General features: G+C 54.1%; 1 protein-coding gene across 2 annotated transcripts in view; it reads left to right on the forward strand.

Moving 5' to 3' along the window:
• Nucleotides 1–26,143, forward strand: part of Casz1 (castor zinc finger 1) — a 147,343-nt gene that overhangs the window by 71,714 nt on the left and 49,486 nt on the right. Inside the window, exons 3-4 of one of the 2 annotated variants that reach the window (XM_059255386.1) lie at nt 13,193–13,242; nt 24,227–24,265. In XM_059255386.1, coding sequence (XP_059111369.1) covers nt 24,250–24,265 — 16 coding nt within the window. In that variant the 5' untranslated portion in view covers nt 13,193–13,242; nt 24,227–24,249. Of the gene's footprint in view, nt 1–13,192; nt 13,243–23,703; nt 23,842–24,226; nt 24,266–26,143 lie in introns of those variants that run through there. The other variant, XM_059255385.1, reaches the window with a different exon arrangement.

Genomic DNA, 26,143 nt, shown 5'->3' on the forward strand with positions numbered 1-26,143 from the left:
TATACTACAGTGGGTTACAAATGTCCTTCTGCATGGGTGGCCTCTTCACACAATTGAGAAGATAAGGAGACCTGCCATCCCCCTGGAGATTAGAAATGGCTGGGGGGGTCTTCTGTGGCTTTTTAATGCCAGAGATGTGTCTTCCACTCACACAGTTTATATACAGTTTTGCTTAGAATTTGAAAGTGCCCACCACGGCTGTTTTCACACTCCTCAGTCTTCCCCCTGTGTGCCTGATTCCTAGCTCAGTGTATTCGCAAACACACACTCACACACACACACATTCTCACACAGACACTCACACACACATACACACACACACTCACAGAAACACACACACACACACACACACACACACACACACAGGCACACGTGCCGTTGACCGGCCTTTCTTGTGTCTTGGGTAGTTGGACCTGGATGTCCCATGGAAACCTGTGGTTTGGTATTGCTCCCCCAGTAGCCGGACTCTAAGCCCCTCCAAGTGCCAACTAAAGGGTTCTGTACTTGAACCAGGCACCACTGCCCCACCACAGAGTCGGGACTCTAGAAGGGTCTTCTGAGCCAGGAGATGAATGAATGCATCCCAAAACACCTGACGACTGAGCCCTAGCTTGCTCCTTGGCCACCCTCTGGCCCTCTGTGACTTCCAGCTATACCTTCTTCTGGCAGGTGAGGAACAGAAGCAGGTGTCTAGTGTCCCTCAAACTTGGGGATTTTGGATTAGGGGCCTGAGGTGCCTCTAGGGAAGCAAGTGGCTAGGCGGGGTGTTTTCTGGAGTCTGGGGGAGCCCTGGAGCAGCTGTTTCTGTTAATGCCAAGCAACCGAGTTGGTTTAATATGGTTGTAGCTGCTGCTTTGATAAATCAAAATAATTAAAAATAATAAATTTGATTCTTCAACCAGCAAGCTATGTGTGGGCGCAAGGCCTGAGCTCTTGAGTTAGGACTAGGGAGGTGGGAGAGGACCCTGGAGCACAGGAATCATGGAATCATAACTGAGGAAATGGACGGAGCCTGACCTAGGGGTCAGGTCTCAGAATTGATTAAGGGAGAAATGTCTTTCATGGTAAGAGAATCAGCCAGACAGGCCAGAGCCACTGCTGGCTTTGCCCCTGGCTGTGTGGAGTTGGGTCAACCTTGGTTTCCTCATCTGTCAAATGGCGTGATAGTGCTGTTGGCCTGTGGGGCTGTGTCAGAAGTCAGGGCTCCTGCGCATGTGCTGAACAGTCAGGCCCCATGGGAACACAGCCTTCATCCTCCCCACAGTAAAGGGGCCTTAGTATCCCCTCCTGTCCCCTCTTTGTACCAGCTTTGGCTACAAGCACAAAATCCCAGTTCCCAGTGCCTGGGCTGCCAAACAGACCCATAACTTCCAGGGTCTTCTCCTCCTTCCTGCCTGCTGTTGTCCTAACACAGGATTGTTCTGTTTATGAGGACATCCCCTGGTCCAGGGCAATTTCCAGTGGCAGTATTCCCCTGGCTCCAGAATGGGGTCAGGAAGCAGTGTGCCACGCCCTGGGGCCAGCCCTGGGTTGGGGGTTCCAGCAGCTCTGACTGGGAAAAGCAGGGTCTAGAAAGGGTTTGCCTTCTGTCCCCCACTCCCTGCCCCCGCCTCCATCCTCAGGAGCCCTATTTGGTGACAGAGTAGCTGGAAATCTGAGCTGAGTGGAAGGGGGTGAGGACAGGGAGGGGCAGGGTGTCTGTCTCTTTAAATGCACTTTGTGTCAGTGTGATAAGGAATTTGATGGCTTTATCAGAAATACCAAAGCTTTATTTAGCAGGGTGAGGCTCACACCACTCAGCTCCACACAATCCGCTGATAAATAGCAAAAAAAAAAAAAAAAAAAGAGGGAAAAAAAACCAATAACTCACCAACACCCCAGCTTAGCAACCAAGGAAAGATGAGGCAGAGAGGAAGACACAAAGGCAAAATTGGAAGTTTGGGGGAATCAGGGATCTCACTAAGCAGGGAAGAGGAGCAGAGGAATCTGCGGTGGAGTTCTGGAAAGTGCTGACAGGCAGACATTGATCTGTTCTCCAGGGGAGGCCTTCATGGACTTTTCTGTTACTAGATAAAACCACTATGATGATTGTCATTCTCTAGAAAAGGGATTTATTAAAGGGCCACGCCCTCCCCGACTGCCATTCCCATTGGCCATTTTTCTTTTCTTTTTTTTTTTTTTTTGGCTTTTCAAAACAGGGTTTCTCTGTGTAACTGCCCTGGTTGCCCTGGAACTCACTCTGTAGATCAGGCTGGCCTCAAACTCATAGAGATCTGGCTGCCTTTGCCTCTGGAGTGCTGGAATTAAAGGCGTGCACCACCACCGCCTAGCCCAGTTGGCCACTTTTCTCTCCTGCCCATTTCCCTACCAGCCCAGCCTGTTGTCCAAGGGAAGTGGGAACCCTCGGCCTGCAATGCTGGTCTGCCCTTAGGACCTGATGGCTGAGCTGGTGAAGGCCAGAGCAGCCTTGGGGTGATAGGAGAAGTTCACTGATACAGAAGAAACTTCTGGGAAGCTGTCCCCTCGCTGCAACACTGGGAAAGAAGGCCTTCCTTACACGAAGCCAGGGAGCCAGAGTGGGAGGGCTTCAGAAGCCCATGGAGGGACAGGCAGGACTCTGTGCTTAGGGCCAGTCTCAGCCTGGGTCACACAGGGAAGCAGGGAGGCTATGGCATGACCTGCCTACTTGTGGCATTCTAGAACATTCTCTTCTTCCTTTTTTTCTTCTTCTTTTGAGACAGGGTCTCCCAACGTAGCCTTGACTGTTCTGGAACTCAATAGATAGACCAGGCTGGCCTTGAACTTAGGGATCTGTTTGTCTGCCTCCTGAGTGCTAGGATTAAAGGTGTGTGCCACCACTGCTGGACTCAGAACATTCTTTGATACTTGTTAACTGGGCAGCTCTTGAGCACTCTTTCCCATATCCTGGCCATTCTAGATTTTTCCTGCCTTCAGTGGCTTCTCTATTTCTTCTTCCTCAAACCCTCTTGTTTTCCCTCTCCTGCTTGGGAACCCCTTGCCCCGGCCAGCTCTATGGCCAGAGTGAGGCTCAGATACTACACTCCTGGATGCCCCCTTGGGTGTCTACACTCCTGGATGCCATCTTGGGTGTCTACACTCTTGGATGTCCTCTTGGGTGTCTACACTCCTGAATGCCCTCTTGGGTGTCTACACTCCTGGATGTCCTCTTGGGTGTCTACACTCTTGGATGCCATCTTGGGTGTCTACACTCCTGGATGTCCTCTTGGGTGTCTACACTCCTGGATGCCATCTTGGGTGTCTACACACTCCTGGATGCCATCTTGGGTGTCTACACTGCTCCTTCTGCCCCCATGAAGATTTTGATGGGTGTAAAGCAAGTTTAATTTGTGGGTCCCACCTACATCTCTCTATCTGTCTCCCAAAGGTTTTGCCTCTTCTGTTTGTGAAGTTTCCGGGGGGCACAGAGGCAGCTTTGAACACTCCATGCCCAGCCATCAGCCACATGGATAAGGAGTGGAGAGTGGTGGAGAGTGGAGGAGGCAGTGTCTAACCCTTTCTCATGACATCCCAGTCCAAAAGAACCCAAGGCTTGAGTCCTGGCCACAGGCCCTGCCTCCTCTCGGTTCAAAGCTGCTTTTGCTGTCATAGACGGCAGGTCACCTCTCAGTGACCAGCAGAGTTGGTTGAAGGGGAGAAGTCTTTGCCCCATAGGGCCTCCAAATGTGACAGAGGAACCAAGGCATTCTAGACCTTTCCAATAGGAGGGACAAAGGCAAAGGGTAGTTACAGGAACCCGGGCTAGGGTTGGCTGAAGACCACAGTGAGCCAACTTTGAGGCTCTCTCCCCAGAGCCACAGTGTAGTCTAGTGAGGCCTGAGGGCCCTTCTAGTAAGCTGACCAACAGGGAGTCTGAGCAAGGCTGGGCCAACAGGCTGAGGGCCAGGCAGGTCACCTTACAGGCATCCCTGGCCTTTGGATGGTGGGGCAATGGGATTAGCTGGGCTGTTGGGTTGTGGAAGTTCTGGGCGGAGAAACAGGGGAGCTGGGGGAGGGGGATGCTGGCCAGGGCAGAGGCTGGAGGAAGCTGCAGAAAAGGCCGAGGCCCAGACAGACAGGAGGCATAAATGGAAGTGACAGGGTCAGGCCAGACCTTTGTCCTGCAGCCTGATTAGAAAGCCTGCCCTGGATTTCTGAAACTTTGGGATGTTGTCGGACAAACTGGAGCTTAATTCTGTCAGAGCGCTGGGGAGATTAGAATTGACATCCTGGGAGCACATTCCTGGCTGGGCAGAAATCCAGCCCCCGCTGGGAAAAACCTGTGAAAGCATGGCCAGCCTATGGTGGCGGCGGGGGGTGCTGTCAGCACCGGTGGTCACTCCAGCTTTGGGGACTGGAGCCAGGAGCCTCTGGAAGGCTGGTCTGTTTAGACAGGATGTGTGGAAAGAATGGAGGCTTGGCTAAGCCATTCCTGACGCTGAGCCTTCTTTCCTGGTGGCACTGCCTGAAGCAGAGATCTGAAGTTGAAGTCTATAAAATGGGCCCAGTCTGTCTTCCAGACCCCTGGAGCTTTTCTTTCCTGCAGAGTAACCTTGGGGAGGCGAGAGGGATGCCTCCCGCTGAGCTGTACAGCAGCCATGGCCTGGTGGATGGCAGCCTCGGTTGTCTGGTTGAGTTCCCCTGGGGAAGGGGGCAGGCAGTACCCATCAGCAGGTGGACTGAACAGAGTATGTGGAAGGCCTCTGCCACTGTACCAAGAGGATCTCTTCCACCACCAGCCCAGTTAGCCTCCAAAACCAGGATGTGTCTTTCAAGATACATCCAACCTCTCTCCAAGCTCCCAGGAAACCTCCATCCGGACTAATCAAGCAGAGCGTGACAGGCAAGACCTCTACCACGAGTCACTAGGCGGGATGGCCACCCTCCCGCCAAGAGATGGGTCTGGAGGACAAGATTAATAAGCACCACAGCCCCAAATCAGGCTGCTCCCAGTACCCCTCCCCACTTCCTTCCTGACTCTAATGACTTTTAAATATTGGTAAATATTTTGGCTAAAGCAGGATCTCATGGCAGAGAGCAAGGCTGTGTGCAGTTTAGGACCTACAAATTATTTATTAAAGATCTGAGATGCGGCGCAATTATGTGGAAAGAACCCAAAAAATTAAATAAATAAGTAACAAAATAAATAAATAACAGCCCCACTGGCCTCTTGAAGGCTTGGGGAGCTGCACACATGATTGCCGGCTTGATGAAATCCCCCCGGATGTAATGAGCTGATTTTTCTGCTGTTAATATTGCATCTGCTGATGAAGGATTCGTTAGGATAATGGAACGAAGCTAAAATATAAATGACTCCCTGTCAAGAAGGAGCTTTTGTTTGTTGATCTCCTGACAGTTCCCGGGCCAAGGCAGGGGTTTCTGTGAGCACACGCATTCAGGAACGGGCAGAAGGGATGGGGGACGAGAGCTCAGGGGACCCCCAGAGTACTTGGCTTTCCCCTACACCGCCGGTATCCTAGGCTTTCCCTTCGGGTTGGACTGCCTGACCTTGGGAAGCCCTAGAACCCTGGGGGGCGGGGAAGTCATCAACTTGGAGCCCTGTGGAGGGAGCTTGTTGCGCAGGGACCCTGGGTGGGAGCAGAAGTTTCTGCCTAGCTGGGCAGAGAGATCTGCAGAGGCGGGGCTGGGGATATGGGGATTTGTAGCACTGTCTGCTGCCTGTGCATGCAGGGAAGCGGTGTGTATGGGAGATGGAGTCACCTGAGGGAGGGTATCCTAAGGGGAGGTCCATGGGGGAGCCGCCGCCTAGCCTTTCCCCCACCGCCGTTCTAAAGTGCCTCCCTCCTCCCTCTCTTCTCTCTCTTTCCCTTTCTTTCTTCCTTTCTGACAGAGCCTAGCCCAGAATGTCCATGTAGCCAGTGATAACCTGGACCTTCTCATCTTCCTGTCTCTATCTCCCAGGTGCTGGGCTTACACACGTGCACCACCACACCCGGTTTACAGGTGCTAGAGGCCACATGCACGCTAGACAAACGTTCTATCAATTTAGGTGGTACGGGGTACCTCAGAGGGTGACTCAGTTCCTTTCCAGGGCTGGAAGGAAACGGGACTCATTTGAAATTACCATGTCACCCTCCAACCCCAGCTTGGTTCATCCTCTGCCTCGGCTGAGTTCTCATGTTTGGTACCCTTCTCTTCCGAGCGCCGGTTGGATCGTGCATTTTATTATGGTAAATACACATTCTCTAAAGTTTACCAATGTGACCGTTTTTAGTGTACATTCAGTGGCATTAGGTACACTCACAAGCTGTACAGCCATCAGCAATATCTAGTTCCAGGATGTATTTATTTATTTATTTTGGTTTTTCAAGACAGGGTTTCTCTGTGTAGTCCAAGATGTCCTGGAACTCTCTTTGTAGACCAGACTGGCCTCGAACTCACAGAGATCTGCCTGTCTCTGCCTCCTGATTGCTGGGATTAAAGGCGTGCAACCCTGCCCCGCAAGTTCCAGAATTTTGTAATCACCCCATACAGAAACCAGTAATAGGTCATCCCCGACTCTTCCCTTCCCAGCTCCTGACAATCACTAGCTATTCTCTCTAGTCACTCTAGTCTGGATGTTTGGTTTTTTTCTTTTTCGTGTAACTGGAATCATAGAATTTATAACCTCCCCTGTCTGGTATAACCTCATTCAGATGTATGAACGTTGTAGCATGTGTCAAGTCTTTGTTACTTTGTACAGCTGTATAATAGTCCAGAGTGTACATAGACCACCATTGTTTATTCTTTGCTCAGCTGAGGGGAGCTCAGACTGTGTCTGCCTTTTGATTGTCCTGAAGGGTGCTGCTGGGAACAGTTGTGTCCAAGTGTTAAGAAGTCTACACCTTGGAGTGGAACTGCAATCTCTCCCACAAAGGACCTCAGGAGCTAATATCAAGGGACAGTTTCTTCATGTGTCAGAACTGTGCTAAACATTATTATGTTGGGCCTTCACGGCAGCTGGTAATAGCCAGGCGGGGTAGGATTCAAACCCGACTTCCTGACCCCGTTCTTCTGGCTGCCCCTTCTGTCTTCCTCGTGCCTGGCATCTCTACGCTCTCTGGGAAACAACTACAGAGGCTGGATGGTTTGTGGCAAGGCCAGGGCCAGTGTCATCTCTCTGAGTGTCTGTCTGCTGAACGGTTCAGCTCAGCAGTGGCGCCGTGTCACACACACACACACACACACACACACACACACACACACACACACACACTCAGTCCTGAGTGGAGACTGAGTTGATACCTCTGAGCCCTTCCTAGCACAGGGAACAACCTTCTTGCTGACTCCTTGGCCAGCACGACCTGTCACCTTGACCCTTGAGGCCCTTAGAAAAAACAGGATTGTACCAGGCCACCAACTCAGACCCTTCTTCCTAGAGAGAGCAAAGGCCTTGTCCAGGGATAGAGTTGAGGCACTGTTGTGGTAGTCAGGCAGGGACTCTGGGAAATAGTGACGTTTCTTTCTCCAGAGGGAGTCCCAGGAACAGAGAGGGGTGGCTCTTCTCCTTGAGAAACCAAGGCAGGACATCCACCCCCATCTTCTTTAAAGCCCTGGCTGGGTAAAAGAACTGCTTGAGAAAGCATCCACACAGGACAGAGAAGTGAGAGGAACCAATGCCAGCACTGAGCACAGAGGCGTTACCAACTGCAGGATGGACGGGCCAAGCTGGGCGCGTCCTGCTCTTCGGGTGTATTACTATTATTAAAAACACTCCTTGAGGGGGTGGGGGAGATGGCTCAGTTGGTAAGATGGCCGCTGTGCAAGCATGAGACCTGAGTTCAGATCTTTAGCATCCAAGTGAGCAGCTGGCTGCAGTGGCGCATGCCTGTAATTCCAGCACTAGGAGGTGGACACAACAGGATCCCTGGGCATGGCTGGCCTGCCAGTCTAGCCAATGAGTGAATTCAGTGAGCTCCAGGTTCACCGAGAAACGGTCTCAAAAAAATAAGTTGAGGGGCTGGAGACTTGGCACAGTGGTTAAGAGCACTTGTTCAGCTGCATTTCGGTGATGGCGCATGTCTTGAGTTCGAGGCCAGCCTGGTCTACAGAGCTAGTTCCAGGACAGCTGGCGCTACACAGTGAGATCCTGTCTCAAAGAAAGAGGTGGGGGGAGCGTATTTGTCATTTTGTTGTTCTTGCAATGAACTCAGATTCAATTCCCAGCACCCACATGTAGGTTTATCATCTCCTTGGGCAACAGGCACACATATGGTTCACAGACGTATATGCAGGCAAAACACTCATATACAAAAAATAATAATAATAAGGTGGAAACGATGGGAGCACCCAGTGTCAACCTGCTCTGGCCTCCACATAGCTGCGTACATCTGAAAGGAAAGTGTTGGGCAATCCCTTCCCTGACTCTAATGGCTAGGCCCTCCCTCTTGACCATGTTTGATTTCTCAGGATTCTGGCCAAATTCCAATCAAGAATTTGTGGGAGAAACCACAGAGCCAATCTAGAGCCCCTTCTAACTTGATGCTGGCCAGCAGAGCCACCTGCCCCTTCTGGCCTGGAGGCCTTGGTCTCCTCTCCCTGTGCAGGGACAGGCAGCCTGCTCTGGCTTCTGCTTCTGCTGTCCAGATCCAGCCCCTGCCCCACTGTACCGTACAGAGCCGGCAGCCCCTTCACTGTCCTGCTAAACACTGTGTAAAAGTTCCAGCCTTTCTTTGGATTCTTTCTCCTGGTTATGCCGTGACTCTGATACACACCCTGGCAGCCTTGCGGGGTGCGGGGATGGCTGGCCCCTGGATGTCGCCTTTCTCTTTCAGCCCTCCTTCCCTGTATCACTTTATATTCTTTCTTTTCCCTTCTATTCCTCCCTCCCTCCCTCTTTTTTTCCACTCTTTCAACATGGTTTTCCTAAAAAGTTTTTTAATCAATCAAATTTGAGGCAGAAAATAGGTTTTGTCACGCCTGGTCCCGGGATAGTGTGACTCTCACTCAGGCTCCTGACAGCTCCTCAATGCAAGAAGGAGGCCGAACAGAATATTTCTCCGGGAAAGTGCCCGTTTCCATGACACTGCCCCTCGTTGTCTGTGCTGCCCCCTCCTCAAGCTGCCGGGCTGACATGGCCCCAGCCCTTGTGAAAGGCCCAGCCGGGGGAGGGTGGATGAGGATGGGGAGGTGGGCTGGGGTAGCAGGGGGGTGGGTAGCCAGGCGGCCCAACAGCTGTCCTGAATCTCCATGGCCTGAGAAGGCTGGGAGCAGGTTGGAACCTCAGACAGGAGCCTGGCCTGAGGGAGGCCATACATCTAGAGCCAGGCAGCCTGTGGGAGAGACTGTGGGGCCAGGTCGTAGAGAGGTTTCACCTCTAGACAGAGGGGACCTCACGGGAGTGGGGCTCCTTTAGGCCTTGGTATGCTGTTCCTAGCACATCTCCCCCTCCCCTTTTTCTTCTACTCTCCTGCCCATCAAAGTTTCTCTTATCATCCTTGGCTTCTTCCTGGTTCCTCCATTCTAGAATCTTTGGCCCCTGCCACCACCACCCTCCCCAGGTCCCTAGTCCCCAAATCAGAGCTCCCTGGAATCCCGGAGTCTTCTCTCTAGCCCAATTCCCTCTTCCTTCTTCCGGCCCCCATCTTTCACCCTCTCCTCTTCTCCTTCTCTTTTATAATTAATGATTAGTTTTAATTGGTTTGCTTAGGCAGCCTGACAGCAAATTAACAGACGCCAGCCCAGGGCTGCCAGGCTGGGGTGGAGACCACTGTACTTCAGACCTGGATAGGGAAAAGGAGAACTGTGGCTGCCCGACTCCATCATTTCCTGGCCGGTGGGCTGTGTGTACTCCGGCGTCCCGTGGACAAGTGCAGCAGTCAACAGGAAGAAGGCAACAGGCCTTCTGCAAGATGGAGGGCTCACCTTGCCAACGCCCTGTGTGCTTTTCTGCTCATTCTCCTTATACCCGCTCTGTACCCCAGCAGAGATTAGGGTCAGGGCTGATGATGCCAGGGCTGGACAGGGTTGGCTTTTGGCGCCGTTGTCCTTGCCTGTGCTGTAGCTGATGGGGTTGGCCCTTTGACATCTCTGGGGCCGAGAGCCTACTCTTTCCCATGGACAGGAAGGAAGAGGCCATGGCCACTATGAGATCAGCTGCTTAGGGACAGGCAGCCACCACGGCTGACAAGCTCCAGAGCCTAGCTCTGCTTTCTTTTCTGATGGCTGTGTTCCTCTACACAGAGCCCTCGACCTGTCCATCCTCAGGGTGGTGAGGGTTTACCCTGGACAGACTGACAGAAGATGGATAGAAAATGGATGTATGGATTGATGAATGAATGATGGATAGATGGGATTGATAAATGGAGGATGGATGGATAGAAAACTGGCAGAGGATGGTGGTGCACCCCTTTAATCCCAGCAGTCAGGAGGCAGAGACAGGCGGATCTCTTTGAGTTTGAGTCCAGCCTGGTCTACAGAGTGAGCTCTGGGACAGCCAGGGCTACACAGAGAAACCCTGTCTCAAAAAACAAACACAAAAAAGAGGATACTCCGACTCCTTTTCTCCTTTAGCCTTGAGGTGTTTCCCTTAACCTTAGCCTCCCTGAGGATAAGGGTCCCCCACACACACCCCTGCAGAACCCTTCCTTAACTATGCCAGCTTTCTCATTCACTACCATTATCTGGTTGTGCCAACCTCTCATTCCTGTAGGCCAGAATAAGGCATCAGCCCTGGGAGGGGCAGAGGCAGAAGGTACAAGAAGGAAGAAATGAAAATGACCTACTGGATACTGCTTGGGTCCTCACTGGGAGCCTAGAGTATTCCTAGTGTCCCAGACCCAACTGAGAGATCATGAATGTCCCTGCTGCTTTCAGCCAGGCTGCCTGTCCTGGACAGGCAAGGATGGGACTGGAGGGCGCATCTTGGTGCCCGCGTAGATGCGTCTCCGCCCCTCCCCCTCGCGCCTCCAGCCCCATCCAACTCCTGGAAAGTTTCCTCCCGATTGTTCTGTGTGATCAGATCTGCAAGTTGCTCTCTAAGCTCCTTGTCACATTTTGACTTAATGAAGTGCAACTGCTGAGGGATTTGGGTTCAGCGCTCCGGTCTCCCGCGCTCCCTTGTTGTCAGAAAACAGGGGTGGTTGGGGACGGCAACACTGTGCTGTAAGTCGTTATCATTCCGGTCAGTCTGTTTAACACAAAATTAAACAAAGAACTAATTAGTGCCTCATGAATTAATAAATGCACAGTTGCCGGGGAGGAGGGGAGGGGAGAAAAAGGTGGTGGAAGGGAGATACTGGAGTTGTAGAGTTGGGGGGCTTTGGGGGTTCAAGGGAGGCTGGCTGGGGCGTCTTGACAGATCTCAAGAAGGAGAGCTTGGGATGGACAGGACAATGATGGTGCCCCTGCCAGGGCCTAAGGCTCATTGAATGTGCACTCTGCCAGCCCAGCCCACGTAGTTCCTCCCAGCCTTGGCTTTGGGGTCTCCATTCCTGTTCCCCTTAACTTAGCTCACCTCTCCAACTCTGTCCCTTTTTCACTCGGAGGCTTCTGCCAGCCTCTTCCACCTCTGCCTGGCACCCATCTTCTCTCCATTACCCCCTACCTTTGTACACTGACTTCTCTGCACACCCCTCAGCTCCCACTTTCTAGACAGACGAGTGTGCTAGGCCCACAGAGAAACCCTCCCAGACCACTTGATGGTCACCAGGCTCTCAGCCTTTTGATGCAGCGGAGTAGACTCTGCCCCACTGGGCACCCTCTGTCCCAGCAGCCCAGCATAGGCCGTAACACTGGCCTAGCGGAGCCCTCCTTAAGAGGACATGTCAAGTACAATTAGCTTTATCTGTCTAAATATGTCCTGGGAATGAGAGAGCGGGTGGTGGGACTGGGTGGCGTTCTGGGAGCCCTGGACAAGGTCACCTCTTCTCCTGAAATCCCCCCAATCTGATTTGGGGATTACATGGCCTAAGGAAATTGGTGTTATTCCTCTTGCATCATTGATAAGCCACGAATGAGGGATAGGGAAGGAAAAGGGCAACAAATAGCAAACCGTTTGTCCAGCAGAGCAGGCGCGAAGGCTGGAGTATAGGGAGGGCCCAGGAAAGGGCAGGTGGGGCCAGGTGGGTAGGTGCACGGTTCCTGGTCTTCCCTCCGCAAATGGAGTCTGTCCTATTTGCACCTGGATCCCCACACTCCTGCTCTAGGCTGCAGAGGACCTGAGCCTGCAAGCTGAGCTATGTTAAGGATGGGTTAAAGACCCTCCAGTGTCGTTACTCGCCCCGCCTGAGCCCCTGTGGGGTAGTCCTGGTCCATCAGGGTGGAAGGTACTGCCCACAGTCTGCTCCTATGGGGTTGTAGCTCCCTGATGCCTCACCCTGATGCCTCACCTGGCCCCCCAAACCCCAGCACTCATGCAGTCACTTGGGAACAGTTTGCCATTTGTCATTTTTGTTTTCAGGGCCCAGGAGAAAAGAGTCAAGGAGTGGTTGGTGTTGCGTTCTTTGTCTCCAGGAACACCTACTTAGCCACTAAAGGTTCAGGGGAGCCCAGAGGCCAAAACCAGCATACACGTGTGTGCATGTGTATACATAGGCACACATGTGTGCGTGCGTGCGCACACACACACTGTCTCTCTTACACACACACACACATACACGCACACACACGCGCGCGCGCACACACACACGCACGCACACACGCACACACACGCACACACACACACACACACACGCACACACACACGCACACACACACACGCACACACACACACACACACACGTGCACACACACACACAGACACACACACACAGACACACACACACACACACGCACACACACACACACACACACGCACACACACACGCACACACACACACACACGCACACACACACACGCACGCACACACGCACCCCTCCCTGCCTCCACTGGGCAGTGTGTAGAGCAGTCTGACTTTTCTTTGCATAACAGCATCCTGGGAGCCATATTTCCCATGTAACAGCTACCAATGCTTCCTGAATTTTCAGTCTTTGGTTGGCCCAAAACGGGCCCAAAGCAGAGCCCACTGAGCGAGTCTAAACCACTGGCCCTTCTGGCTAACCCTGGAGCATCAGCCTTTCAGCCCATAGCTGACAGAGTACCCTTGGGCACATATGGGGTCGTGACAGCATGCTTGGAGGGAAAAAGTCATAGGTTTCCTCTTGGAAAGACTAACAGGCTCTTCTTTGTCGCCAGGATGAAGTGACGTCCCAACCTTGTTTGAGGAATCTCTAGGACCCGGTGAGGTAAGGCCCGAACTCGCCTCCCCCACCCCCACTTCTGTGTGTTGTGTGACTGCTGGTGTGAGATACATCAGCCTGAGTTCAGTTCTTCAAGCATCCACGAGGGGATGGGGAGTTGGAGACAGGGAACTGGAGCCACATGGCTACTGGAACCTGTCAGGAACAATGGGGGCCCAGCAAGAGCTGTTTGGCTTTTATACTGGAAACAGGCTGGGGATGGATGGATTGCAGATTTAGAGCAAGGAATGAACTCCAGACAGCCGGGGTAGTAGGACAATGGGGCCATGCTTGGGCTGCGCGTAGGACTGGTGTCCCACTCTGGCCCTACTGTTTGTCCACAGTGGTAGCTGCCTCTGGCTCTCCAGGGAAGTTCTGCTTCTAGCCATGCCTGAAGCTCCTAATGAGTTTAATGTCCTCGTCGTCGTCCCCCCCTCTCCCCCTCCACCCGCGGCTCCCCCCAGCTCTGCCTCTTCTTTGAGGTTGAGCCACCTCCGTATCTGCTAAGAACTGGCTGGGAGGAGGCTGCCATGTCCTGCCCTACCCCAAGCCCAGGGCTTCCTAGAAGCCAGGCACTCAGCACTGCCCTGGTCTTCACAAGCTGTCACAGTCCCCTGGTGGCTCGAGGAACAACGGGGCCACCGGGCCTTAGCCCCGGGCAGTGCAGTGTCAGAGGTGACCGGTGGAACGCCAGTGTTATGTAAATAGCGGGGCCTGCCCGGCGGGCGAGCAGGCTGGCTGCAGCCATCCATCATCCTGGCTCGGCGGGGCGGGGGACAGACACAGCACCGTGCGCTTGGCTCCAAACCTGTTTGTTTTCCCTTTGTCTCTCGCATTTCGGGGGCCAGGCTGCGACCCGCTCCAGTTTTGTCCCGCTGGCCTCCTCCCCATGGGGAGCACGGGGGAAAGGAGGAGAGTCCCTCGGCTCCCACCGCGGCATCCCTTTCGGACTTCAAAGGCTCCCCCAGCATTGTCTGCGCCTGCGGGCAGTGGCCCTGAAAACGTGATCAGAGGCGGCCCGGTGTAGGGCAGGCCCGGCCCGCGCCCTGCGCTCTCGCTGGGGCTCGTGGATTCCTCCCTTTGCCGCCAGCACCACCCTGGTTACAGCGCAGCTCCGGGGCGCTCTCTGGCCTTTCTCTCCCGGCGCCCCTTCTGGCTCCCTCTGGTCGCTCCTTCCTGCTCTCTAGCCTCAGCCTCACTGCTATCTCAGTGCATTGAGACTCTCGAAATGACCAGAGCTGCATGCAGCCTTCCTCTCTTTCCTCCCCTCCTTAAGAATCTCAAAACCTTCAAAGGGTTTCCCAGGATGCTGTGAGGCATAAATAGACTTCCCATGGCAGATCTAGTTCTCTGCGCCCCCCACCCCACTCTGCACCGCACAGGAGAGCCTTGCTTCCTCTGGGGACCTCTGCCAGATTAGACAAACTGTCCCCAGGAATCATCCAAATCCTGAAAGGCAGGATGCTTCCATTTTCTGGACAAAGCCCAGGCAAGGTCATATTTGGCCCACAGCCTGTTTTTTGTAAATAAAGTTTTATTGGGAAGTGATGCCCATTCATTTTCATATTGTCTGTGGCTGCTTTCACTCTACAATGGCAGAGTTGAGTGACTACAGCAGAAACTGTTTGGCCTGTGAAGCGTAAGATATTTATTACCTGGCCCTTTTACAGAGAAGGGTTTGCTGGCCCAGCTTCTGGTTCCTGATTTCTGTTCCCTCTCTGGTAAAATATACATTGCATGAGATTTGCCGTTGTAACCTGCCTAAGTGTGTAAATCCTTGGTGTTAAGTGCATTTTCAGTGTTGTGTGGTCACCATAGTGAGGCTGGGATTACATAGGAACCCCGTGCTGGGGGTTGATTTCAGGCTATTTAAAGTCCTGCTCGGTCGGTCGGAGTGCCTCTGGCCCTTGTCTGCCTAGTGCCTCCTGCTCTGTTCAGTTGTCCCTCTTACCCTGAAGTCCCAGCCCTTCTCTCCACACCAGCCCCAGCTCCCTCGGAGCTCCTGCATCCAGTGTACCTCCTGTAGCCTTTAGCAAACATTTTAACCTCAGATCTGTAGTCGTCGTCGTGGTGATGCCCCACCCCCACCCCTGGCCCACTTTCCAAGGTGAGAAGGTATATTTTGCAGGGCTGTTGGGATAAGGGAATGAGTAGTGGCTAAAAGCAGCCGAGCCCAGAATCCAACAGGAAGGTCAAGGGTTTCCCCAGGAGGCACAAGATGCAGCATCCAGCCCTGGGAAGGTACCATGGAGCTTTCCCTGACCCTGTCGGGGAAACCTGAGTCTGAGCCCTTGGAGATGGCACAGCTTCCGAGTCCAGTGTACCTTTGGAAAAAGAATGTCCCCTGAGGAGTGCACTGGATGGCCCTAGGCCCCTCACACTTGTTGCTGGGCCCTGCAATGTGGCCCATTCTCTCAGACCATCAGCTTCTATAACATAGGGGGCCTGCCCTCCAGGACCTGAGCCAACTGCTGGGAGGAAGCAAGACAAGAAAAGGGTCTGAGTCCATGCTTCAGCCTGTGAGGATAAGGATAAGGGTGCAAGCCAGGCTGTCACTCTGCTGAGAAGTCCCCCCCCCCGGGGTCACTAAGTGGGTGCTTGCTCTGTCCAAAGTCAGCAATTAAAGCTGCCCTGGTGTGACACCGCGGCTGTGGAATAAACCTGGGTGCAAGGCTTCAAGTCGGAGGGGGACGGGTGGAGGTCTGGGACTCAGTTAGCTGGGTGTCTCTTTTGTTGGCTGTGCCGCGGTCCCTTCCTGGTCTCCACACCTCTCCTCCCCTCCAGGCCTTCTCTGTGTGCTTCATAAGTTTCTCTCTCTTCTTGCCTTCCCACACTCATGCTGCCCCCCCCCCCCCAACTCATGGCTCGCTCTCCCTCTCCCTCTCTCCTTTTCATCTACTCGGAAGGCTTTACTTTACTTCCTTGTCACCCTAATTGATTGCATTAACCTTTCAGCGTATTGGATTTCCCCGGCATCGTGCAGAGAGCCCTGCGCAATATGCTTATAATCTGAGCCATAATGGACAGTTTGCAGTCAACAAGCCCCTTCTCCGTCGGCCCCGTTGACATCTCTCTCTCTTGCCCAGGCCACCATGGCCACTTCTCTGGCTGGCAGGGGTGGAGCTAGAGAATGGGGCTCAGGAGGAAGTGGACACATACTTGGGCCTGCCGATGCATTTCTCTGCCTTTCTTGTGCCCCTGGCTGACCTTGCTCTCCTTTTCCAACCTCTAGCTTCTAGTCTTTGCGAGCCCTCTTGTCTTGCCTTTCTGCTTTCTGAGACTCTGGTGAGTGGCTGCTCTTGGATTCGGTCAATGAGAGAATCCCTGGTTGTACCCAGCCAGCCACCTGGTTATGGCTTTATCTCCCACATTGGTCTCAGGCTTGTGTGATTTGGGTGGGTGGCAGGAGATGTCTCGAGGTCTCAATTTCCAGCCTGTTTTTGTCAAGGGTAGAGAAGTGGCCCACGCACCAGGGAAGTAAAGCTGGAAAAGCCTCCAGGATGGGCTGGTGTGACCGGATAGGAGACTGGTGGAGGAGGTGGGGAGGAGAAGTTGGTCGGCTGGACTCTATCAAACTGCTTTCTTGAGGGACACCTGCTAATCTAGCAGCGGGTAGAGGAGCCAGCCTCATGCCAGCTGCCTGGTCTTAGAAGCCCGGCCCCAGACTGAGTCCCCATCCCCCGTGGGTTCCAGCCAGGCCTTCAGCTCAGCAGCCTGATGGGTGAGTCACTCACGACAGGATGGATGTCAGGTTGAATACATTAGTGTCAGCTGGAGGAGCAGGATGGAGGCTCCCATTAGCCCTGGTGATACTTCCTTCTCTCCCAGACCTTCTCTCTCCAGCCCTTTGCCCAGCATCTTCTCCTACGGACCATCCCCACCTCCTGCCATCACTCTATCACTCCAAAGGGCAAGCTTTGGCAAGAGAGGGCTAGACCTCAGTCCTTCCCATCCTCTCCCAAGGATTTTGGGGGTGGGCAGAGGGCACAGCAGGAAGAAACCAAGCAGCGAATTAAAGTTGGTGATTGTCAGTGTCAGGAGAAGCTAAATAACCCTGTAACTAGTATGAAGGTGAATTCACGGTCTGCTGCACATGGAGAATATGAGTGTCTGCAAGACAGCGAGTGTAGCTCGGGAGTCTGCCCGCCACGGTGGGCAGCCCTCTCTCCAGGGACCCTGAGGAGGAGGCGGCTGGAGGAGGCCACGCACTTCCCACCCCTGGCAGGGAGCAGCTGCCCAGGATCCCCCACCAGACATGGGGGCGGGGGGGGGGCAGCTCAGGGGCTTGACAGCACTCTGGCCAGCAACCCAGAGAGGCATTTGTAAGCACCAGCAGTATACATTCACAGACACCAAGCCCCATATTAACAGTGGATACTTGCAGATCACTTATCCATGCCAGGATGAATGTTGTCTTTGAACCTCTGTCCAGAACAGGAGAGGATACTGCTGTCACTTCTCCCTACACTAGTGTGTGGCCACTTTATTGAAATATAATCCACATACCATAAAATCTATCCATTTTTAAACATACAATCCAGTGATTTTTTTTTTGAAGTGTATTCACAAGGGTGTGCAACCATCACCATTGTTGACTGTAGAACTTGTTCATCTCTCAGGAAGAAGCCCCCATATTCCTTGGCAGCCACTCTCCTCCCCTCCCCCACCCACAGACCCAAACAACTCCTAATAGTTCCCTTTAGATACGAGGAAATGAACGCACAGAGAGGACCTGTGACTTGGTTAGGGTGACACAGCCAGTGACTGATGGAGCTGGCATTTGAATCCAGGCAGATGAATCCCAAAGGCAGCGTTCCATGTCCTGGGAGCTGCCCCCACCCCATGCCCTACCGTGAGTTTCTGACAGTTTGGGCTCAGGCATGTACATGCACCATCTGAACATGTAGGCCCAGGCAGCAACATGAAACTCTCTTCTCCCCAGGTATGCTCATGACTCCATGCAGAAAAGCCTCACCCCCACCCCCACCCCAAGACAGCCAACATTCCCTCCTCCCCTTGCTCTTCTCCCAGGCTTCTCTTTCCCAGCCCCACTCCTGGAAGGCAGCCTTGGCACAGAGACCTTGCAGCAGCAGGACAGCTAGAGTGGCCTGGGAGACCTAGGTGGCTTTGGGATTTTAACATGAGAAATCCCAGAGCCTCCTGCCAGTAACTGAAACAAAGTGCCCACATAATGTCGTGGAGCAGGGCCCCGCCAGGGTCAGGCTGCCAGCAGGGCTGTGGCTACAGGGCACCCCTCAGCTGGGTACCTGCCTCATGTCCCACCCTCCCTCACATCTTTCTCTGCTTTCTTTTCTACTGTGTCTCACCCATTTTCTTTCCACCTGCCTCTCTTCTCTCGTGCCCCACTTTCCCACCCCAAAAACTTAATTAAAAAAAAAAAAAAGACAACAACAACAAAAACCACTTTTGTAGCCAATCTCTTGGTATTTGCAAAAACTGGAAATTTAGGTGAAACCATCACTGCTTCCGATAAATGACAGATCAAGGACCAGAGGCAAAGGGAAAAGCAGACACACAGAAAGAATGAGTCTGTTGGATTGAGTTTGGGTTTTTTTTTTTCCTCCTTCTTTCTCCCTCCAAAGTGGAGGATCCGGCCGGGCCAGTTTGGATATTTATTAAGAAAAAGCCAAAGATAATTAACTTTTTTGTTTTTGTTTTGTTTGCGGGTGCCTCCCTGCTGGCACTCCAGGCTGCCTGGCAGATCAGACCTGCTCCCTGTTCCTGGGTGCTGGGCTGCTGGTAGGGCTCCGCTGACTCCCCTAAGTCTGCTGGGGCCACTAGCTGCCTACCCAGCCACCTAGCTTGGGTTTTAGACAGGGCAGCTCTTATGCTGCCTCCAATGCCACCTCTCTGGGCTCTCCCGAAGCACCAAGCACCCTTTGGAGGGCGGTAAGTGGTGTGGAGGAGGGGCTACTGCTAGGTATCATGGTCAGTACGTCCCTTAAAGAGGGTGGGGGTAGGAGAGAGTCTCTCCGTGAGGCAAGGTGTTCCTTTGGCCAGTTCAAGGCTGCTGACTTCTCCGGGGAGGGAAAAGAGAGCAGAATGTGCTGGAAGTGCAGGGAGAGGCCAGATTTTGGCCACATTGATCTCTCTCTTGTCCCAGGAAACTGGTACCCTGCCAGGACCCATAGCCTCTGGAAACACCTGTTAAGAAGTCCCTGGGACACAGAGCCTTGCTATCTGTCATTCTGTTCCCATCTCTGACCCAGCCTCAGCCATCAGGGGGCCCACCGGAGTGGTTCTGGGAGCCACACTTAAATGAGAAGCTGTCTGTCCCTGAAGCCTACTGGCTGTGGCCCAGATCACCAACCAGGAAGGTAGCTCTGAGAGTTTGAGGCCTCACTGTGAGAGACAGAGCTGAGGACGTCTCAGGAGCCAAGATTGCCAGGATAGTGAAGATGGCTACCGTCCTAGCCAGGCTTAGGGGCGTGGTTTGCTCCTCTGTTAGTGGGTATGTCGGGCCCCTCCCTGCAAAGGTGCTCCCCTCTGCCCCCCTGGCTGCATCCCTGCCAAGTAAAGAGGCAGCAGCCACCGTGAGGTCGCTCCAGGTTGGGAAACTGTTCTGGAGTTGGACAGAAGGGAACATTTTTGAAGGATTTTGCTGGCCCTTTTTTTTTCTCTGAAATATAAGGATGTGCAATTTTTTTGGTTTCAATTTAGCATTGGAGAATTTTATAATTTAGTAATTAAAATCTCTGATAGGCTTTAGAAATTGCGGCTAATTGAATTTAATGGGAAGATGATTTTCAATTTTATTTGATTACCGGGACCCCTGGCATCGGTATTTATGGGAAAAAAATGGGAAATGTGCTGTGTGGGCTAAGATGGCATAATTGAATTAGGGATAATCGGATTTCTCCGTCATGAATTTCACTATAATTTTCCTATAATTTTCCATTAGATATCTAGTTTACAAATATTCACAAAGAAATGAAGCTCTTTCGGAATGGAGATTGCTGGCTAACAGGATTACGGGCCGAGCGTGCGGCTGTACCAGCCCCTACCCTGCCATAATGTGATCCCTGTGTCTGCCTTACACTTAGCGTGGCCTCAGTGTCTTGCTTCGCCACCCACTAGACCGTTCCATCGACCCTTTGTTTCTTCTTCAGCTGCGCTTGTCCCCTGGGCCAACACCCACCTGTCCGGAGCCCACACCCTCTGCTACCTGCTGGTTGAGCCTGGCTCCAGCTGAGGCCCAGGCCTTATTGAAGTGTCTCCACCCTTTTGTGTCCCCTCATGCTTCCTGTCCACACTGTTTTTCCTGACACTCTCCCTCCATCCCTGCGGAGCACTCTCAGATACACGGACGCCCTCGCAGGTGCGAACATGCTTGTTCACATGCACACACAGTCCTCTGGCTAAGGCTTCTGTGCCCTGGCCCAGTCGCCTCAGAGGGAACCAGTTTATTGGGATCCTGGGGTGGGGTGCAGGAACAAAAGGAGCCTTGTTCAAGTTTATGTGAAAGTTACAAATTCAAAATGAGAACAGATAAAGCATGAGATACCCGATGTGTAAACAGGTTGGTGAGTGAGAAGGCCCCAGGCTCGGGAGGGAGAATGAGTGGGCACACGGGGTGCGAGAGGATGCCAGCCAGCAGCGTGGCAACCTGACTGGAGAGAGTGGGGGCTGGTGTGGGCCACTTGACTGGATGAAGTTACTGAAGAAGTTTCGATTCTGCTTGGGGTGGGGTGTCCTAGAAAGACCTGGAGGCTCTGAGCCCAGGTCCTGGAGACCAGTAGAAATTGTGGGATGTTCTCGTGGTGGCTAGTCTCGGGGTCTCAGAGGCGTTACCACATCAGAGTAAGGAAGGCGTAGATGGGCCACAGCTCTAAGGGATGCCACCTGGCTAGCCTTCTCCCATTGATGTGGGCACGTGCTTAGAAACAGAGCAGACGAGATCTGGAGGCTCTTAACACACAGCCTTTGACTCGTGGCCCACACCCTCGATGCTCAGGCCTTTGGCTCTGGCCTGATATCCTAGCATGCCAAGTTGGCCTCTGTTTCTTACTTCACTAATCTGTCCTCCCCTGTACATGGCTCCTTCTGAGTCCAGCCTACTCCACCCGCGGTGGCAGACTGTGACCCACTGTCTCTGAAGAAAAGATGCTTTCCAGGTGGCCCATCCCAGGACTCTCCCCACCATGGGTCATATGTGGCAGCCCCTCTTGCTGGCCCTGATCTGACTCCTGGCTCTCTGGGTCCTGCCCTGTCAGCCATTCCCAGTCAGCCTTTGACCTTCAGAGGCTGCAAAGTTACTGTTCTTACCTAGGTTACTGCAAGGGAGAAGTGTTTCCTGCCCTTCCTGAGGGTCAGCCCTGATTACCATCGGCTGAAACCTAGGACATTCAGAACCAACCAGAGGCTGTGTAGGTCCCTATGCAGGGAGCTCCCTGTGTGCGCAGACATCTTCACCACCACACATGGCGTCAGACTTCCTTCTTCACCTGGTTGCCCACACCAGGCTGGGGTGTGGGACTAATTGCCTGTTGTTACAAGCCAAAGCTACAAGGGGACAGACTCCTTGTTGGGGTTTTGGGGGTGGGGGTTTGGACAGCAGTGCCCACAGAGGTTTCCCTGGGCGGTCCTGGACACAGAGATCCCACAGGGAAGCTGGGCTCATGGCTCTCTCTGCCTGGCTTCCCTGGGCCAGCTGTTGAGGCGCATGTGGCTTGGTTTAAGGAGCGCTGTTTCCTTATTCGGGGTTTTAGGGCCAGTGGACACCCAGTAAAGTTAGGCCTTTGCACATAGGGATGGAATGGACCCCAAGCAGAGGCTGTGTGACAACCTGGACTGAGGTTGCCAGGAAGGCACTAGGAAGGGTGGCAGAGCAGGAGAGGGATGCCCTGTTCTTTGTGGGGCCATTTAGAACTAAAGAGCCGTCAGAAGAAAAGCAGAAAAATAAGGAGAAAGTAGGAGAAAGAGTAGATTGTTAACTCCCTTGACGTCTTTGCCTCAAGGCCTCCTTGGGCCCCTCCCTTTGCAAAACAGAAATATTGCAAAAATAGGCCAGCGCCATTTTGCTGAATGCTGCCCAGACCAGGGAGAGCCTAAGCCCGCTCTCCTCCCCTCGTCGGAAGGCAGTGTGGCCCATCCTGCAACAGGAAAAAGGACAATAGGAAGAGGTAGACAGCACTGGGCCACCAAGGGACAGGAAGCTGGGCACGGTAGGCACAGGTATCGGGTTGGCAAACCTGCTGAGGTCCTGCTCTCTGCAGGACGCTGTCCTTGAGCCCCACCAAGCCAGATGGTAATGTGAGGTATGAATACCTGTAGCTACAGTATGGACCGTCTAGGGTTGTATGGGGGAGGGGGGCATGGCAAGAGACCTACAAACCCAGGGAGAGTCAAGAAAGACAAGTGCTCGGTCCAGCCCTAAGGGACATCCGAGTGAGCAGGGCGTGGTTCCCAGGGAACAGGTGTCCGGACGCTGGCCAACTTGGTTGAGGGGCGCCTGTGTTCAGGGATGGGAAGGAAGCCCAAGGGATGACGTGGATCAACGGAGGAGACTGCCTAGAAACTGTGAGGGAAGAAGAGAGGGAGGAGGAATGAGAAAGGCCTGGGGACTGGAACATGCGCGGCCTGACATGGTGGGACTCGAGCCATTTTAAGGGCAAAAGCAAAGCGAAGCGATGGAAACTTCTGACTGTGCGGCCTGCGCGAGCGCGGTGGCCGGGCCGGCGTGCGGGAGTGCGCACGGGGGAGCGCAAGGCCGACGTGCGAGTTTCCCCGACACACCCAGCTGTGCCGCGCGCGACTCCTTTCTTCTTCGAACTCCAGTAGCCACAACAAAATGAGGGAAGTGGGGTGAGCACGGGAAACAAAACCCCTTCCACATCGGCCCCACCCGCAGCCCAAGGGCAGCTCCGAGGGGAACGGCAAAAGCGCGCGCGTGTGCCGCAAAAGCCTCGCACCTGCGCTCGCTCCCGCGCGGAAAAGTTTACGCGGGCGCGCACAGGGTGGCCGGCGGGGCGAGCGGCCGAGGAGAGCGAGCGAGTGCGCGCGCTCCCGCGGCGAGAGTAAGCGCGTGTGCGCGAGTGCCATCTCCCCGCTCCGCTCGGGCGCACGACTCCTCCACACAACCACACACACCGCACGGACGCACCAGCCTCCCCCTCCTCCCTCGCACGCGACCCCACGAGCGCCGGCCCCGCCTCCCGCCTGCCGCTCTGAGCTTTGGAGAGTCACAACCCGCCCTCAGTCCGCCCGAGCTCTGTGCGCTGAGAGCGCGGGCGCGCGTGTCAGAGGCGCGGGCACGCGCCCCCATTCACCTTAGCGCCACGGCGAGGCGTGCGCGCGCGCGCGCGGGTCTGATCTTTCACCTGCCGGAGCCGCGCGCGCGCCCGGCGAGGGGCGGTGCCACGGCCGCCCTGCCAATCACCTCGGCGCCTGGCAGCGCCCGGCCGCTCCCGCCCGCCCCGCTCCCTCCTGCCAAACTGTTACCCTGAGTGTTACCGTCAGGAGCAATGACATCAGGATTTTAAAACAACTTGTTATTCGGGGAGTAATCAGTTGCAATTAGGCATTAATTAAGTATTATGAAAGTTGATTATTTAAGTGAATTCGGCTTTCGACTCTCCGACTATGGTGAGTACCGGGAGCGGGCGGGGGAGGGCCGGGCCGGGCCGGAGCGGCGACCCCTGGGCGCTCGGGACGGGGCGGGGAGGGGGGAGGCCCTCGTCCCGGCGGGCCCGATCCCCAGCCCGGCCACGGCCACCGGCAATTTCTGTGTTAGTTGAAGGAACTCGGAGCTGCCGGGAGCGTGCGGGCCGGAGCGTGAGAGCGAGCGGGAGGCGCGGAGCAAACTTTCCCCGCCGCCGCCCTCCCGACCCGGCCTGGCCCGGCGCGCGCCCCCCAGCCCGGGATGCGCTCGGCCCGGCGGGGAGGGACAGCGGGCGGGCGGGGACAGGGGGCCCGCGAGACACTAAACACATTCTTTTCTCTCTTCTTCTTTTCATGGCGTTTCTCGAAGAGTTTGGGACCAAGGAGCGGAGAATGGATCTTGGAACAGGTACGGGCGGTGGGAACCCACGGGGAGGCTCTTTCACTTTTCTTTCGGTTCTTTGACGGAAGTTAGTATTTTTAGCCCAATGAGCTAGCAGCTGAGCCGAGGGTACCGGACAGGCGCCAAGGGTCTGTGCCATGGTCCCTGCTAGCCCTGCTTTCTGGATGGTGATATTGTTATTTGTTACTTGCCTAGTGACTGTGACTAATTTGATGCTTGTCATTATGAAAGAGCCGAGGGGACAGGGAGCTGGGGGGCACCCAGAGAGAGAGAGGATTTAGGGGTTTTTTGTGGGGGTTTTTGTTCTCCGTGTTTTTTCTCTTGTGTTTTTTAGACACACACTTTTCCCTTTGCAAAGATCTCTGTGTGTGTGGCTTATGGGGTGTGTGTTTTTATTTTTTTAGTGGGGGGTGGTTTAGTTTTTGAAAGCAGCGTCCTGTTGGGAAAGGTGGTTAGTCTGGTTTCGGGGCGACTGTCTCAAGGTAAAGGAATTTAATTTATTTGGGACAAGGCTGTGTCGGATGATCAAGCTGCTTATTATGGCTAATGAGTGTTTTTCACCTGAGAATCTGTGGGCTGAGGTGGCTGTTATCAGTTCAAAGTAAGGGGCCCAGGACTCTCTTTCTCTCAGCCCCCCTTTTAGCCCCCACCCTGGGAGGTGATGGTAGGCCAGACCCAAGACTACATTTAGATATCTGGGTCTGGGGAGCCTGGCATGGGGCTAGGGCTGACTCTAGCTAGTGCCCCGCTGGCCTGGGGCAGAGTTTAACCCGTGAGTGTGGTGTCTTTCTAGTTTTGATTTAATGGTATCCAGTACTTTTCTGAACTTCCAACCTCAGTCTAGTGAAGTTAATCTTAGTCCTCTGGCCTTCTACCCGCCTCCTCTGTGGAAACCAACTTTGGGCCAGGACCCTCACAGCCTCGGTTGTCAAAAGCCCCACTCTTCTTTAGTGTCTTAGAGAAAAGCAGATTAGAAATTCACCCCTCCTGTTTCATTTGGGGGAAGGGAAGGTGGTATTAGTTAGAGTTGGCATTAGATCTGTCCACGTTCTCGTGGCGTATAGTCCCACAGGACCCAAACAGCGACAGCTGCCTCTCTGAGGTCAAAGGAGAGTGAGGCAGAGAGGGCAGTCGGGGATGTGTGTTGTGGGGGCAGGGAACCTTCACAGAGCTCTTACACTGTAGAAACAGGTGTGTTCTTGGCTGATGGGACGTGGAGGTCCTCTGGACACCCGTGCCCTGGAAGGGCATGACGCCCCCTGCTGGGCAAATTGAGGAAGGTGTCTGGAAGCCCTTGCTGCTACCCTGCCCCTCCCTGTCCTCCACCCCAGGAGGACCAGCCCGCCCCCACCTCTAATCAGGTGTCTCATCACCACCCTTTCAGGACCCGCCCCCTTTTCTTCAGAAATGGGGCCCCCACCCATGCCAGCCTTTGGCACCACCCCCTACCTGGCACAGGGGAGCCTGCTTATGGGCCAGCACAAGGGACTCAGGCATTACTCAGCTGGAAGGTGGGCCCTACCCTCTTCCTTTTGACCTGAGTGCCAACTGGAGCTGGCTCCCATCCTGCCATGCCAGTCTCCTAGGCTGCCGTGGAGGCGTGATTCCATATCCCTTCTGGGGAGTGTCATGATGGCAGGGCAGGAGGCAAGTGGCAGGACCTCCTGTAGCACCTTCCGGCTCTGGAGAGACTTACTGCTCTCCACACTCCAGGGACAGGCTCTGGAAACTTTTCCTAGAAGCTAACATGGCCAGGAAGTCATCGAGCACAGCAGGGCACTCCCAGTGGGACCCGAGTCTGGACTCTGGCCACCCAGAGAGGGAAGGTCCGTGGTGTCAAAGTTCTGTTTCCTGGAGGAGTTGTCTAGTGATACCTCCCTTCTC

The sequence above is a fragment of the Peromyscus eremicus genome, chromosome 2 (assembly GCF_949786415.1).
Source record: "Peromyscus eremicus chromosome 2, PerEre_H2_v1, whole genome shotgun sequence".
NCBI lineage: Eukaryota > Metazoa > Chordata > Mammalia > Rodentia > Cricetidae > Peromyscus > Peromyscus eremicus.